The following is a 17,908-nucleotide window of genomic DNA, read 5'->3' as shown; positions in this document are numbered from 1 at the left end:
CCTCTCCAGAGGACAATTTGATAATTTTGTACCCAAATATTTAATGTGCGTAAGCTTGGATCTGGCAATTCTACTTCTAGGAAAAAAATAGTAGAGTGATTATTTCTGCGTAGTAGAAGAGTTGGTGACCTTAATTCTTGTGCTCATTTTAAAAAATGTTTTTTGCAATGAGAAATTAAAACAAATCTGCAATGACTATTATGGTTTCAACAAATGAGAGATTGATGCATTACTTGATATTTTTTGATAGACATGACCTATACACATCTGGGCCTTAACTTTTGTGGGGAATAATTCTTGGATTATTTTTCAGTTTCCTCTAAATATTTTTATAGCTGCTCTGAGATGTTTATACCTTCTACTCAATCCATATTTCCGTATCACTGGCATACCTGGCATTCTATTATGTTTTTCTATCCCTTCTACATCTATTATTAAATCCCCTTTCTCATTCCTCTTGCTTTATATTCATGTTTTCTCATAATTTTTTCTTGGTCAAAATAGCAAAGTATTTACTTATTTATAATTCAAAGAAACACATCTTCGTTTTGCTTATTAATACCACTTTTTCTTTGATTTTGTTTTTTATTTTTCACTTTCTAATTATTAATTTCTTTTTTGGGGGGGTTTACTAATGCTTTGCTCCTACTTTTTTTGGTTTACTTCACTTTTCTATTTCTAGGTTCTTACATTTAAAGCTGGTTTATTTATTTTCTATTTCTCTGTTTATTTACTATAACAAGTTAAAGTTATGAATTTTCATCTAAATATAGCTTTGGTTGGACTCTGCAATTCTGATACAGGTGCTTTCATTTCCATTGTATTTTCAACGTCTATAATTTTAGTTTCCATTTATTTTTTTTTAACTCAGGAGACCTCTTGAAGAGTTCAGTTTTCAGACGTTTAGGGTTTTGATGTTGTTACTTGTTATTCATTCACTGATGGTTTTATTGCATTACTGTCAGTGAATTTAACCCATAAAATTTTGATCTTTTGGAATTAATGTCCCTTTTTTATGGTCTGATCATGTACTGATCAATTTTTTTAAATGTTCCAAGAACACTCTTTTTCTCTTGGTGAGTAGAAAATTCTGTATTTCATGTAAATCAAACTTTTAATTACATTACTTCTATCCTCTATTTATTAACTTACTTTGTCTATTTGATGTGTCATATTATTAGTCAAGTATGGTAGTCACCTACTATAATTCTGATTTTTCTAACCTCTGAAGTTTTAACAAACTTGGTCCTATAGATTTAAATACTGCTTCATTCATTAAAAGTAAAAGCTTATGCCTGCTACTCTTCACTGTTTATTATACTATTTATCAGTCTAAGATAAGTCATACTTAATGACTTTTATGTCACATCCAGGATGTTTATTATAGGAATGTTAGTTTAATTAGCATGAGGCTTTGGAAAAAGAGAAGATAAAGACATTATAAAATCCATAGATATTTTGCACTTGTTATTTTAACATATTCAATGAAACTATTTCCTCAACATTTAGGAATCAAGTGGTGTACGGCCAACTGTGATCCTCCTCTAACATTTCCCCACATCCTAAGCTAAATTATTAAGGGCACTATTTAATGCCCACTTTTCCCCACATGTTTGCCTGGATCAAACCTGATGACCGCCCGTAGCCCTAAAACATCACCTTTTACTTAAAGACGTGTGCTATGGAGCCCTTGTTTTGTGAATCTGTCCAATTTAACTTCCCAGTTCCCACATGCTGAGGTCCTGGGAAGACAGTTGTGATTGAGTTGCTGAAGCGTTAAGACAATATAAAAATTAACAAATCAAAAAACCAATGTAATGGAAAAGAGCTGCAATTTTAATCTTTATCAGCCTGCAGAGTGGATCCTCTCAAACTGAACCTACAGAGATTAGATTCCCCCGAGAGAAGCCTTCAGTAATCCATACATAAACGGCCTCTATAGCAGCATGGAGTTAGAATCAACGGATGCTTCTACCAACAGCATTTGGAAGAAAAAAAGAGAAACATTTGGGGGATTTTCTAGTTCTCTTTGTAGACTCTCTGAAATAGATCCCATAACATGATGAATTTTAGTTCCCTCAAAATTAAGGTAATACACACCAAACACTTCCAAAGCCCCAGAAGAAGGATGCCCTATAAATTCAGAATATTACAGTGACATTAAATCTTAAGTAGCAGTCACAGTGGAACAGATTAAAGAAGAGCAAACAACAGTTTTCTCTTTCCCTCTGAAATAATTTGAGAAGACTTTAGGGCTAGCTCAGCTATGCCATCAATTAACATCCACATTATTAGAAAACATTAAATTTGAAAATATGTTTAACCTGAGATTTTCTGAGTAAAATGTCCAAAGTGGTTCTAATGTGTCCCTTCATCCATGTCTCTTTCTTAGTTTCCCAGGTTTTTCTGATGGGAAGTGAACATATTGGTAAAAAGGACTTTATCCTACAGGAATCAAGCAACCATATTATCTAAGCTCAGAGCCTGGGTACAGTTCTTACAGAATTTATTTATAGTATGGTTATCCTAAATTAAAAATAAATGATAATATTACATGCCCAGCTAAAAAGAGGACCATGATTTTAGTTAGCACCAGGATGCTACAGTTACATCCTACAGCTAAATTTTCAACAGAATTTATTATTAGCTGTACCAACAGCAGCTGTACTTCCTAATAATTTGAGATAACTCCCACTGTGGTAAGAATAAAGAAGGATCAATGATAACAGTAAATGCATTTTCATGCTTAGATTTCCTTGCATAATATTTTACAATGGTTTTAGACAGATGGTTGGAGCATTTACTTTGACAATGGGGCTGTAAAAAGTAATTTCAATCCATAAAGGCTATAAATGCATGTCATTTGCCACCCTGGCTGCACACCAGACTCACACGCAGAGATATTTTAGGTGTCACCATGGAAGATTCTGATTTAGTCAGTATGGGGATAGGGCAGCTGTCTTCAAAAGTTCCTTGATTGATTCTGATGTGTAGCTGCAACAGAGAATTATTTTCTAAAACTCTTCAAGTTTCTTGGGAGCCTTAGAATTCACCCTTTTCTCACCTTCTTCGACTTCCAGTAAGTTCTTCCCTGTGATCCACCAGTCAACTGCCCTGGACATCTGCATCAGATTCCATAAACATCCTTGAACTTCATGCATTTAAAATTAATCTTACTGAGAAACCTTCATACTGTTTTCCACAGTGGCTGCACCAACTTACATTCCCACCAACAGTGTATGAGGGTTCCTGTTTCTCCATAGCCTTGCCAACGTTTGTTATTTGTGTTCTTTTTGATGGTAGCCGTTCTGACAGGTGTGAGGTGTTATCTCACTGTGGTTTTGATTTGCATTTCCCTGATGATTAGCATGCTGAGTGCCTTTTCACGTGCCTGTTGTCCATCTGCATGTCCTCTTTGGAAAAATGTCTGTTCAGGTCTTCTGCCTATTTTTTAGTAGGGCTGTTTCTTTTTTTGATGTTGAGTTGTATGAGCTGTTTCTACATTTTGGTATTAACCCTGTATTGGCCATACAGTTTGCAAATATTTTCTCCCATTCAGCAGATTGCCTATATACCCTCTTTTGTCACTATTTCATTGTCATCCATAAACACAACCCCGCTCAAACACAAACTCCTGTCTCTTCATGCCTGCGCAAACACAGGTGCATGTGGTGGGAGAAAACCTGACATCTATGCTAGTGGATATCACTTTAAATTCATGAGCAACAATTTCAAGTGGGTGGACAATGTTGCTGGCAGGCTGACTTCCATAATCCATCCAATCTCCCACCTCTTGGACTGTCATTTCTACCTTATTGTTTTCAAACCTGCACATTTTGTACCCCATCCTCACCTCAGCTGGTAACCTTGCTGCTTCCTTTCTTATGATAACGGAAGAGCAATCAGAAAACAAACCTCTATAAGATCCTCAAATCCTATCTACCTACCTGGGCTCAGATACTCTGCCCCGGTTCATTGACAACAAAAGAACTGCTGAAAAACCCACCAACTCAGGTACATCACTCAGGCAGTTCAATCCTCTGCATCATTTTAAACTTCTCTCCAGCATACAAACATGCAGTTATTTTCTCCTTTAAAAACCATCTTCTGAATCATTTTCTCCTCCCTTTTCCTTCACAATGAAACTAAAAAAGTAGCATATATTCTCTTTCTTCAACTTCTCTCCTCTCCTCATCTCTTGAAGAGACTGCAGTCAGATTTGCACCAATTCCATTCGCCCATTTCCACTCCAAAATCACTCAGTTCACGGTCACCAGTGCACCTCCACGTTGCTAAATGCAATGGGCAGTTCTCACTCCTCACCATATTTGACCCATCAGCCTCATTTCACACAAGGGCTCACGCCTTCCTCCCAGGAATATTTTCTGCCACAGTCCTGATTCCCCCTCCCCCCACTGTCCCTTTCAGTCTCCTTTGTTGGTTCCTTCCCAGCTCTCAAACCTCTGATGAGTCGTTTGACTCCTTGTCTTCATTCACCCCTTAGTAAGCTCATCTAGTTTATTGGCTTCAAATATCCTCCCGATGCTGATGGCTCCTAAATGTGTACCTGCAGGCTAGACTTTGTCTTTGAGCTCTAGGACCCACATCCAAATGCCCACTCAAGGACAGCCCTCCAGCAACCCTCCCCTCATTATCCTATATAATGAGTTTTTGTTCTCTACCAGATCACCTAAGTGCCGTTATCTCCTACAACTTTAAATAAAAACAACCCCCCTTGATCTACTTCCTTCACTGGTGACTGACTACTAACTCATTTCTCTCTGCTCCTGTGTGCAGAAAAATTTGAAAGAGTAGTCTATATTCACTGCCCCTAATTCCTCTCCCGTCAATTTCTCTTAAGGTTGTGCCAGTTAGGCTCTTGTCCTCACCTGTCTACCAAAACATCTAATTAACATCACTTCCAATGATCCGATGTTACCTAACCGCTGTGACCAGCGCTCATTCTGCCTGATCTGATGGCATCTGATGCAGTTGTTTTTCCCCTCCTTTCTCACACACCTTCTTCATCATTTCCGCTTTCAGGTCAACACTCTTGCTTGGATTTTCTGGTCCCTCTTCATTAGAGTTCTTTTGCTGGTTCCTCATTTTCTCTCCATCCTCCTAGGGCTAGAGAGTTCCAGAACTCAGTCTCCAACTCTTCTCTCCAACACCATCTGCCTAGAAGATTTCAGCCAGACTTATTTTAAACATCACCTCTAAGCCTACAATGCTCACATCTGAATCTCCAGTCCAGCCGTCTTTCCTGAACTCCAGGCTCATGTGTCTGGCTTCCTAGTCTGTTCCCCACCTGACTCACTAATAAGCAGTTCCAACTTAACACATCCAAACTAAGCTCCTTATTATCCTCCTCAAACTTCTCCTCTCTTCTCTTGCTCAGGCCAAAATCTTGGACTCACTCTTGATTTCTCTCTGCCTTTCACACCCTACATCCATCCATCAGTAAATCCTGTCAGCTCTACCTTCAAGCTACCTAGAATCTGACCATTTCTCACCATCTCCATGGCCATCACTCTGGTCCAAGCCACCATCACCTCTCACAGCAGTCACGTCACAGCTCTCCCTTCCACAGTCCACTTTCTAAATGTTAGGCAGAGTGATCCTTTCTATCCCTGTCACATATTATTAATTCTCTGCATAAAACTTTCTAACAGCTTCCCATCTTTCTCTGAGTAAAAGTTACAATGGCTTATAGGGCCTTACAGTCAGCCTGCCATCACCTCTCTGACCTCATCTACTACTTCTCTCTTCCTTGCCAACTCCACCATGGTCCCACTGCCCCTGGCTGACACTTAAATATACCAAGCATGTGTCTGCCTCAGGACCTTTATACCTGCTGTTCTCCTTCTGGAATGCTCTTCCCCCTGATACGTGCACATCTTGCTGCCACATCTCTGACCTTCCCTCCTACATCAGTTTCTCAGTGATGCCATTTTAGTTCCCATATCTATTCCTTTCCATGCTTTATTTTTCTCCTTAGCACTTATCACTATCTAACGTACTATGTAATTAGTTTATTTATGTGCCATCACTTTCCTCTTGCCAACATGTAAGTTCCATAAGGGCAAGATTTTTATGTTCTGTCTGGTCCCCTCGTGTATGTACAATACTGTATCCAGGTATCCAGGCACCTACGATGCCTAGAACAGTCTTGCATGTGGGAGAGGGTCAATAAGCATTGATGAGTGAGTGAATGGCATCTCTAATTATAATCTCTCCAGTCAGCCTTCATCGTGCCTTCAGAGTCATCTAATTAGGAGATGAATCTGCTCATCTCAGTTTTCAGCTTAAAACCCTTCAACGGGTCTGCAGTGCTATATAGCTGGTGCAAACATTTATAGCCAGGCCTATTCCTTAAATGTGGTAAGTGAAGTTCATGTGTGTGCGGCGGGGGAGGTGGGGCAAATAGGGAAAGCAGAAACTGTAGCACCTGCCTAAGGGCATTCAATTATTTTACAAAACTAAGCTGGCCACTTTGCAGCCCCTGTATACCGAATAAATCACCATCTCCAAGCATGGCTTGGTAGGCACCAGGCAGGCTTGCCACATCGACTCCCTCCTGAGCCCTGTAACATCAGAGAAAACAGACTGTGCATCTCCTCAAACCAAGTGGCTGCAACGCAACTGAACACATTGCTTTTTTCATTATTAAATAAACAGGCAAGGAAGCAAGATGTCATTGTTGGCATAGTCTGAAATTATATCTGGAACCCAGATGTTTGAGCCAGATGACTAAACTTGCTGAAGGCAGTTTTTACAACTATATGAGGTAATTACACTTGAGTTTCAGGGTGACATGATTGGGGATCTGAAAAGGTAATCTCCCACACAGCACTTCCAATCTGTCAGGACCCTACCGCAGTCAGGAAGCACATCACAACTAGCTTGAGCTTTTTCCCATGAGGAACGGGGAAGACTCGAGAAGGGCACTCACACAACTTTTCCCTCCTTAAATCTCCTGGACTACTTCGCTGAGAATGAGTCCTTCGGGCTCATCATAGTAAACTGCACTTCCTTCAAGATTTCTGCTTCAAAATCCTCTAGCCCAAGTCCTCCATGGGACTTTGATGACGGCATACAAGGACTTCCATGATCTGACGACCAGTGTTTACTAGAACAGACTCACTGCTCAACATTCCCGTATGTGCTCCACTTACTGTTACCAAAGATCCATTCTCTCCTGTCTTAGAAAGTTTGTAAATTCCAGAATGTCCTTCCCACCCACACATTCCAGGCAAAGTGCCGCACCCAAGAATCAACTTCTCCAGGAATCCTCTATAGATCTACTCACGTCAGCTAATTACTTCTCTCCTCTTTTCCTGCACTGTATCCAGTACGTATCTCCCTTCTGGTCTTAATATTAACTATTATTGTTTTATCTCAGTTTCATCGGGGTAGTAACCATAGCCAATGTATCTTCGAATTAGTGATGCCTAACCTAGTACCTGGCACTTAAGGGGCACTGAGTGGATGTTTTATAATTTAATTATAATTAGAAAAGTGATCAGATCAGTGTGGCCACGTAAAGGCTACAGAAGTGTTAGGATGGGAGGGGAGCTGGAAAGAGGGAAAGAAAATGAGATTCAAATTATATAACAATAAATTTTTTTCTATTTCACATAAATAAAGGCAGCACTTAGCAATGGAAAGAATGCACTCCTAACATTTTAAAAGGCAGTCTAGTATAATGGATCAATTACAGTCAACCTGAGTCCACTGGCTACAGAGTGCTCCTTCTATAAGCTAATTTGACAGAATATTTATGTTCCAGCTAATGCAAATTGATAAGAAAAACATTAAGATTCTCCAAAACTAAATTGGTACATGGTAGAGAATAAACACAAAAAAATTCACGTAACAGGAAATACAAATAGGTTTAAAATATTAAAAATAGTTAATCCTACCAATAGAAAAAATACAAGTTGAAACAACAACCAGGTAGTCACTTAGAACTTATTAAATTAGCAACCTTCTGTTCATATTTTATCACCTAATGGTAGAGGACTGACTGTTGACATGTAGCAACAACATGTAAGGGCAAACTGGCAGAGATATATTGGAAAGCAACTGGAACCCATTGGTAATAATTAATTATTAAGAAATATTCCCAAAGGAGAGTGGGATACTATAGAGTATTATTTATTTATTTATTTATTATTTACAGTATTATTTATAGTAATAAAAAATCAGAAGCTTGAAATATTCCCAAAGAAGGGTTAAGTGAAAAAGATTTAGCTACCCTTTGGAATATATACAGTCATCACAATAGTTACACAATAATGATTGCTCATCATGGATAAATTATAACAACAATAGTACTAATGGCTAATATGTATTGAGCATGTACTAAGTGCCGGCAGTATGGCACTTCCTATACATTATGAGATAGGTACTAATGCAGGGTTCCAAGATTTAGCAAATAAAAATATAAGCCGCCCAGTTCAATTTGACTTTCAGATCAACAACAGATATCCTTTGTTTACCTGAAATTCAAATTAAACTGGGCATCCTATATTTTATTTGGGTAAAAGCACTCCATTTGATTCATGACAAAACTAATACACAGAGCTTAAATAACTTACCCAGGGTCATACAGTTAATAAACAGTGATAAAACAAATTTTACAAGGTTCAAGTTTACAAAAAAGTAGAACAGTAAATTTTGTCTGTGGATGATTACAGGCAGACCTTGTTTTACTGTGCTTCATTTTATTGCACTATTCTTTTTTTTTTTTTTTTTTTGGAAATTGGAGGTTTGTGGCAACCCTTCACTGAGCAAATCTATTGGGCTGTTTTTCCACCACCACCTGCTCACTTCATGTCTCTATGCCATACTTTGCTAACTCTTGCAATCTCTCAAACTTTTTTACTATTATTATATTTGTTATAGTGATCTGTGATCTCAAAGGTCACTACTGCAACAAAATTATGACTCACTGAAGGGTCAGATGATGGTTAGCAATTTTTTAGCAATACAGGATTTTTAAATTAAGTTATGTACTATTTTTAGACATCATGCTATTGTACACTTAAGAGACCACGATATAGTGTAAACCTATCTTTTATATGCACTGGGAAACCAAAAAATTCACGTGTCTCACTTTACTGTGTTGGTCTGGAACCCAACCCGCAGTATGTCCAAGGTGTGCTGTATAAATTGGTAAAACGTGTGCGTGCCTGTGGCTCATGGTGGAGGGGAAACATGGACAGGTGATACTGCACCACAAAATCCACTTACTGAGCAATTACTTGAGTACTTACTCTGGGCTCTGTGCTGCAACAGCCTTCTAAGGCCATTTCACGGGTGAATAAAGTGAAGACAAGTATTTTTTAACTCAAGGTCATAAAGCTAGTAAAGGCAAGATCAGATTCTGACCTGAGTGTTTTCCTTTCAAGTTCAGTTCTAGCAGCACTGGGATAGAAGTTTTTGTGTGAGAAAACTCATGCACGAGGGCAGAGGAATATTGCAAGGAGATTTGCAAAACCTAGTTGTTGGAGTTTGCCTTGGTTTAAAGCCCTACTTAGAGCCAACCCAATGAAATGCTTGAAAGAAGTCATGGTGAACATTTATGGCTCCAACTGTAACTTAATTTAGAAAGTAGAAATACATACTTCATTCTTATGCTTTTGAAAGTGAGGCTGCTCTTCCACCGACGCTGCTCTCTAAGCTCCCCCCTTTTCACTATACACTTGAGCACATGAACTTGTTAGTTTCCTCAAGTGAGTCACTTAGGAAGAGTTTATGAATTTTTTTCAGCCAACCACATCGGAGAGCACACGTGCCAATATGCCTTTAGAGGGAAAGCCACGCCTAGGTTCTACACACAATAGAGAATTTTAGGATAACTTCCCTTAGGTGTCAGCTTAAGTTTTCCTTGAGAGTTTAGCCCACATCAAAAAGTTTGTGCTTTTAACTCTTTATTCGGAGAGAAGCAGCTGGCCACAGGGCTGCCTGTGATGCCTTCACCACAATTTGCTTTTGTTTTTCCCTCTTGGTAATTACCTCCTGACTAAACCACTCACTGGTCCATGTAAAGGAATCCTACAGTGATGAAAACACACTTGTTTAAATAAAATATTTATGAAGAAGCCCTAAAATGTCACTGAAGTAAATGCAAATTAGATCTCCACATATCGTGCATCCAATATGCCACTCATTCCTTTGAAGACTCTCTAGCTCCTGATTGCAATTAACATTAATTTAAAAAAATTAATCCCATTGTGCATAATCACACCAATGTCTATTCATAAAAATCCAGTGTTTTAAGGTTAATTTTTCTTGACTATCTTTGAAAATTTGAATTAAGACTAATGTTTAATCTCAATGATTATTTTGGAAATTTTTCCTTAGAAACTATACCTAATTATTATTTTCCATGTACATCTTTCAATAAGTTATTTCATTCTGAATAAACAGTGAGGGTTCCACATTCTGGCCTTTAATGGAATACTTTGGACATGATTTTCTCAATTTCTTATTTTTCCCCCCAAATTGAGTGGATATATAGTTTCTCATGATATTTTTAAAGAGTTCTCAAAATAAAAATTAGGGATAATATGGTCAAAAGTTAAGAATCAGTTGATCCGGGTGGTAACCGTACAAAGTAACAGTAGAGACCCCCTGACTTTTGATACCATCTTTCCTAATTTTGCAAAAAAGAAATCTGAGCTGAGCTGATAAGAATTAGGTGGGTTCATCCTTTTCTTAATGGCCTTAACAGTTGTCTTCCACCTGGGTGCACATTAGAACCAACTGAGGAATTATTATAAAAATATACTATCAGGCCCCATCCACAGAGATTCTGATTTAACTGGTATAGGGTAGAGCTCAGTCACTGGCAGCTTCTTGTTTTATTTTTTTGTCTGTTTGTTTGTGAGAGCTTCCTAAGTGTTTCTAACATGCAGCCAAGTCTGAAAACCAATTATCTAGAAAAAGCTTCCCCTGAATAGGGTTAATCTCCACCTGGAAAGAAAAGTCATCAGTGATGTGTCATAAAGCTCTACTTTACACCCTGACCAGGTGAACCTTCTCCAGCTCACTAGAAAAATGAAGGAAAAAATCTCTAGAAACACAAAGCTAGAATGTCAATGGAAAACTCTTATCCTAAATAAAAGAATTTATAACCAAAATACTGAGTGGAATCTTTACAACTGCAAGAGAATTTAATCTACACTTAGAGATTAAATCCATTACAGAAATAAAGAATGGAGAAAGGATGTCTAAAGATAGCTCTTACGAGAAAAACCTAGGGAATTTTCATTGATGGTAACTCCTAGATGCTTAGTATATGCAATGTGTTTACTTAGAACCTACTTTGACTTAGACTCAACTCTTTTTTTAAATGGAATCCGTGGCCTTGGGCTAGTTTAGCTTTCTGCATTTCAATTTATTCATAGATACCAATCTCTTTTAGCAATGCTTCTCAAACCTTAATGCGCCTATGAATCACCTAAGAATCTTGTAAAACACAGATTCACATCAGTAGGTCTAGGGTGGGGACCGAAAATCTGCATTTCTAAGAAATTCCCAGGTGCTACTGGTGTACAACTGAACATGTTGAGCAGCAAGGTCTTGGAAGACATTATGAGGATTAAATGAAGTGACCTACATAAGTGCTTGGCACAGATGTGCTTGGCACCTGTCAGAAGAAAAGACAAGGAAAACAGTAAAACATGCTTAAAACCTAGAAATCACATGATTCAATCCTCTTTTCTTTTCCAGATGTGGAAACAGGATCAGAAAAGTTACAAGGGCTACCCACTAAGAGTCAAAAATGGAGAAGAGACTAATTCTTTGTTGACTCGTAAGTAAATTCAAGATCAACAGTAGAAGTTAAACAGAGCTTTTCATTCCATGCAAGGACAAACCTTTTAATAATGTCGGGTAGTTTAGATAGAAATGAGCACTGGGCAGGGGGAGAGGAGGGGGAAAGGAACAATCCAAAACACAAGGAACCTGAGCTGTCAGTCAGCCAGAGCGCAGGGAACCTGAGTCGTCAATCAATCAATCAATCACGAAACCAGGATATAAAAGCAGGAAAAACAAAGGAATGGCGCCATTTTTCCTCTCTTGGATTGGCCTGCTCCCAGTTCTCGGGAGTGCACTACGTCTTTTACTTTTTTTATTTCACTAATAAAGAATCTTGCTTACATGAAACTTTCTGTCTCTCGTCAAAAATCTTTCTTTGGGTGAGTAAGAACCAAGGTAATACTTATTTTTCTTTTCCTGGTAACAATAATAACTGCTGTCCTACAAGCAACTGGCGCTCTCAAGGAGAGTGAAGTCCCCAGTTACAAAATATGAGCATAGACGAATTGATAACGTCACAAGAGACTTCCATGCTTGAGGTCACTGTTGAACTAAGAGACACCACGCACCTCACATATACAAAAAAGTTTTTTAATAAAACAAAAGCCTCCTTATTTTCCTCCCCACTCCAACTCTCCTCCTCCTGAAGTCTTGCCCTGTGCAGTAAAGGGAGGTACTTAGATCAAAAAGCCTTGGGTCATCTTTAACTCCTCTCACCACTCACTTCCAGTCCATCAACAAATCCTAGTGCTGCCTCTTCAAACTGAGTCCACTGTCCCCTCTGTCTGGATTACTACAATAGCCTGTTAGCAGGTTTCTCTGTCTTTTCCCTTGATCTTCAACAGTATTTTCTTAACACAGCAGCCAGAATGTTGCCACTTCTCCATTCAATTCCTTCTCTCTTTTTTTTATATGCTTTGTTTGTTTGTTTGTTTGTTTTGTTTTAATGGAGGTACTGAGGATTGAACCCAGGACCTCATGTGTGCTAAGCATGCACTCTACCACTGAGCTATAGCCCCTCCCTCTCAACTCCTCCTCATTCAGAGTAAAAACCAAGATCCTTAGAACAGTTTAGAAGGCCCACATGATCTTCCCCCTCCAACCCTTACCCATATTTCTTGTCATTTTCTATCTTTTTCATTCTGCACTAGCCACTCTTGAACTCAGCTATTTCTTGAGTCACATTAAAGACACTTCTATCTCAGGACCTTTGCACATGCTCTTCTCTGCTGCTGTGAAGGCTATTCTCTAGACTCACAAGTTTATGCCTGACATTGCCAATATATGAAACAACATAATATCTCACAGAAGGATTCTAACTGCTCTCTATGGAAACGTGCTTACACTCAGCTTAAAGATCAGCACTTTACTTTCCATAGTTGGTACAGATGAAGGACTGGTGAGGCATTCCAGTTCCACTTTATGACTTAGCTTCATTTTAAAAAGATGACACTTTCATCAAATTCTCTCTTAATACCAAGTTAGGGAAGACGAGGTGCTGTACTCCCACATCACAGTACTGCAGCTACCTGTGCAAAGAACTACCTTTCTGATGGTCCATTCATCGTGACCCAGGCTTACCCCACCTCTGAAAAAAATGAACAAACATCCCAGATGCAGCGTCACTCTGCTGTCCACAGGGAATTACGTCTGTTTTCTCCTTTTAAAACTAAAGTCCCTCAGCTGAGCTTGAGAAAATGGAGCTACCACTCGGTAGTCAATGGACAGAGAAAGCTGAAACATGGCATTCAGGTGAGTGGGTTCCTTTACAGAATAGGAAGTCACCCATTTACAGAGATTTGCATCCCAGGGCTGCTGCTGTGTGTGGTTGTTCTGGTTCGCGCTACACACCAGTAGGGGTACCATTCACAGTGCTGGGCAGTGCAGCTACTCCAGCCACTCAGCTCCTAGGGCTCAGAAATTAAAGGCAGTCTTGGTTTGGACAAGCAAACAGCTTCAGAGGGATGGAGATAAATGCATCTGATGTAAGGATTAATGTGGGCAAGGAGAGGAAGGAGGGAAGTGAAGAGATTCCTCCTGAACAGAAGAGACAGGGCACTCCGGACATGGGCTTCAGCCTCAGTTGCTCTCACCTGGCACTCACAGTCCCCCGCCCCTCTCTTGCCTCATGAACAGGCTACTTCCTGACCCAGACCAAAGATCTAGAGGGTCCTGGGGGCTACCTCAAAACCACTGTGCCCCAGTTAAGAAAGCAGAGCAGTGCTTTCAGGAGCTGAGAGACTAGCACAGTGTATTCTTTATCTGTGGCTACTTCTCGACCAAGGAATCAGAGGTGTCTTTTGTGAGGAGTCTTCTCTGTGATTCTTCCTCAAGGGCTTCCCAGTGCAGGGGCTGAGGAAAACCTAAAAACATGGAATCTAGCTCATGGATTAAAAGCAGAGGCATAAAGTCAGCCATAAAGATATGGGGTGTTAAACGTGCAACTCAGTGCGAGGTCTTATCCATCTTTCCTTAGAAAGCCAAAGATGACTACTTATTCAGGATAAAAGTGACAATTCCTGGCACTGTCACAGGCAATGAAGTGGCACATTTGAACAGGAATGCTTGCTTTGGGTGAAGCAAGCTAAATAATTTTCTTGTTCCTGCTTACTTAAGGACAGAAATTTCCCCACTGAGGACATCATCTTGTGCCCCCAGTTCATGAAATGAAGTGTTCTCATTCATGTCTGCAGTCCGTGCAGCACATCATGTCCAGCAAGGAACCCTAAGAAGGCTGGGCATTAAACCTCGGGGAAATCATTTGAAATCAACAGTATTTCTTGACTTAATTCTCTACTTTAAAGTAACACATTAGTGATCATTCCATAAACTTAATTAATGTAACCACAGGCAATGGGAAACAATAATCTCCTTCTTTCAATTAAAAAAAAGCCTTTGAGTAGGGAAAATCTGATTTAAACTTTTAATAGATGACTTCTCTTCACCTCACAAATCTCTTTTAAATATACTATCAAGGAAATGCTATGGAAGTCAGGCTTAGTGCATACCTCTTCATGAACCAAATAATTCTCTATTTATCCTTTGGGTAAATAGATTTTTATGTAATGGACTGGTTTAAAATTAGGTAAATTCGTACTGGATAATCTGCACAGCAATAGCTCATTTCCAATATTTATACACAGGAATATTAGAGGAAAGGCCATTTTCTTATCCCATCTTTAACAATCCAACCCCAATACGTTTTTTTTTTAAGTACTTAGATTGAGAGGCTATTCGAGAAAATGATTCCTCAAGGTGAGAAGAATCTCAAGTAAACATCTGGAAGGAAGGTGTCTTCCAGTAACCCGCAGCAGAAGAGAAGACATGGGAGATGCAGGACCCCTGAGGAGAGCAAATGGCTCCACTGAAACTCCCTTCTTCAACCTTAATTGGTCAAGGGCCAAAATAAATGAACTTTCCAAAGTTAGGAGCTTCGAAACTTTCACTCGGAATAACTGCAAGTGCACAAGCCAGGACCGGTGAGCCCCTCGACCTCGGTGTGCCCGGCGGCGGGAGATGGTTGAGCGGCGCGCCCAGGCCCAGACAGTCTCCACGCCAAGAGACCCGCAGGGAACCGTTTCAGGCCCGGCTGCCCAGGACCCGGAGCTCCGGATCCCCGGCCCAACGCCGGATCCCGCCCGGCCCTTCTCACCCCAGACCAAGGAAAGGACAGGGGCGCTCTGGGGAGAGGATGAAGAGCGCCCGGTGGGATTCAGCCGCAGCCCGGGGCCGTCCCCAACTCCCAACTTCCAGGAGTTACCCCTGGCCTCGTCCCCCTTCTCACGGCTCGCGAGGCCGCCGCGGCCTCCCCTGGCCGGGAGCGCAGAGCCCGGGAAGTGGAGCGCGGAGCTCGGGAGCCGCCCCCAGGAGCCCCGGCAACCGGAGCGCAGGTGGCGGGCGTGGTCCCTCCAACCCTGCGCCAGCCACCCGGACCCGGACTCGGCCTCCGCGCAGCAGCCTCCGCCGGGGTCCCCGCGCGGTTCCAGCCTCAGGCCCCGCTGCGCCGGTTCCTGACCCCCTCCCCTAGCTCGGTGGTCACCCGCCCTCCACCCTCCAGCCCGCGTTTGTCTCCTGCCTCAGGCCCCGGTGCGGCCCCAACTCCCATCCCAGGGCCCTCCGGTCGCGCGCGGCAGCGGTGGCAACGGCACTCACCTGGGTCGCGGAGCCGAGGTCTGGCGCGGTCCCGCAGGTGGTAGATGAAATCCTGGCAGCTGTCGTGCTCCAGGGCCCCGCGGGCACAGAGCTCGGCCAGCAGCTGCAGCGCCTGGTGACAGAGCGCGTCCCTGGCCCCGGGCATCGCCCCCCCGCATCCTCGGACCGCGCCGGGCAGGCAGGCGCGAGAGACAACCCTCCGCCTGCCAGCTCAGAGCCGCCGCCCCCGGGCCGTCCGCCCTCGCCGCCAGGGACCCGCCAAGAAACCGCCCGAGCGCCAGCCCCAGCCGGTCCGGCCTCCCACCGGTTGCATGTAGCTCTTGGCCAGCCGGTTCGGTCGGGCTTTCTCTCTCTCCCGCCCGGCCCCTCCGTCCCTCCCCCGGCACGGAGGAGAGGCGGTGCCGCACAGCTCAGCGCGCCTCTCTCCTCGCGCTCCGCCCGCCACTTGCGGCCGCCGGGGGGCGGGGCGGGTCAGGGGTGCGCGCCGCGGGGTAGGATCCCGGCGGCCCCTGCCTGGGCGCCCGCGGGGGGCGGGGGGCGCTCGCGGGCTCCTAGACGAGCGCCGGACTGGGCTCGGGACCTAGTGCTCACAGCGGCCGCGCCCAGGTTTGGAGAGTGTGAGCGGGTGCGCGCTCCGTCCTGATGCAAACCCACACCCTCTCCCACCGCCCTTCGCCGCAGGAGTCCAAAGCACGCTCTTGGGTGCGTTGCGGGAAAGGTGCAGTCTGAACCACGCCCTCCAGATCCGGAGAACCAAGTCCCGACTTCGAACTTGAGAAGCGCCGTCTGGGTATAAACCGTGGGCCTAAGGATGCGGCGCCTGGGGTCAGTATTCGCCAACAAAGGTGCGGTATCTCAAGTTCAGGACCTTTTCGACTACTGTGGTGATTTGGAGAAGGTGGAGACTCTCAGATCGGAACTAAGGTGAAATAAATGGCTCCTGAGGAAGAAGCTGGGAATTACCTGGAGCTTCCTAGATCCTGGCTGGTTTGCTAAGCAACCGATTGGAAATCTCAGGATTGCTAACGAATCTCCAGGATCCACCAAGGAAGAGTATCACAGAATCTGGGATGTTTGGAAGGGAACACAGGGCACCTCTTGTACACCCACGTCTTCAGCCATTCAGGCAATCAGCCAAGAAATAACTAGGGAACACTGAACGTGTGTGTGTGTGTGTGGTGTGTGGTGTGTGCATGCGTGTGTGCGCGTGCGCAAGCGCGCCAAGCACTGTGCCACAAGTCTTGTAGCTATATAATCTCGTTTAATTCCCTTGATAGCCTAACACGGTCTGTATAACTGTTATCCTCATATTACCAATGACAAACGTGAGACTCAGAAAAGGTAGCACCTACCCAAGTTCATACAGAAGGAGGCAGGGTAACCTTGGCTTTTTTTTTTTTTTTTTTTTGCCTTTAGGTAATACTAGTGTCCTGGAGTAGAATCTCTACAACTGACACTTTGAGCCATAAGGTTGTGCTGTTGCTAGAGACATCTCATTGCAAATCATATTGTGCAGAAAGGTAATTCTGGGCCATAGAGTGTTAACCTGACAGACAAGCTTTGGAATACTGCTGTAAGTGGTGCTGGGGCCTCAAGGACCTTATATTAGAATAGTAGAGAAAATAAAGTTGTAAATGCAAAGGTAACTTCAGAGAGTTGTGAAAAGACAAGTAGACTCTGCCTTAAGAAAATTAGGAGGGAAAACAAATGCACTGAGAGACAGCCTTCAGAGGAGGCAGAGCAGAAGCTGGTCTTTGAAAGGAGGGAACTCTTGGAGAAGCAGGGAAAAACCATGTGGTGGAGGTGCCACCAGAGTGCGTGGATGCCAGGGCTGGTGCAGTAATGGTGGGGAGGAGTGGAGTGTGTGTTAAAGCATGTAGAAATGTAACACAAATGTGACTTTGTCAGAGAGGAACTGAAAAAAGTAAGT

General features: G+C 42.5%; 1 protein-coding gene across 12 annotated transcripts in view; it reads right to left on the bottom strand.

The window, feature by feature from the left end:
• Positions 1 to 17,908, bottom strand: part of SYT9 (synaptotagmin 9) — a 293,034-nt gene that overhangs the window by 159,624 nt on the left and 115,502 nt on the right. For 2 of the 12 annotated variants that reach the window (XR_012076565.1, XM_072969413.1), the window contains exon 1: positions 15,979 to 16,351. The exons of 2 other annotated variants lie outside the window; for them this stretch is intronic. Coding sequence is in view for 9 of the 10 variants with exons in the window: in XM_072969413.1 (XP_072825514.1) it covers positions 15,979 to 16,123 (145 nt within the window). In the remaining variant the exon portion in view is untranslated. Of the gene's footprint in view, positions 1 to 15,978; positions 16,376 to 17,908 lie in introns of those variants that run through there. 8 more of the 12 variants (XM_072969417.1, XM_072969418.1, XM_072969420.1 and 5 more) reach the window with 6 other exon arrangements.

This window comes from Vicugna pacos, chromosome 10 (assembly GCF_048564905.1).
Source record: "Vicugna pacos chromosome 10, VicPac4, whole genome shotgun sequence".
Lineage (NCBI taxonomy): Eukaryota > Metazoa > Chordata > Mammalia > Artiodactyla > Camelidae > Vicugna > Vicugna pacos.
Note: the sequence above shows the minus strand (reverse complement) of the source record. Positions and strands in the feature narration are given on the sequence as shown.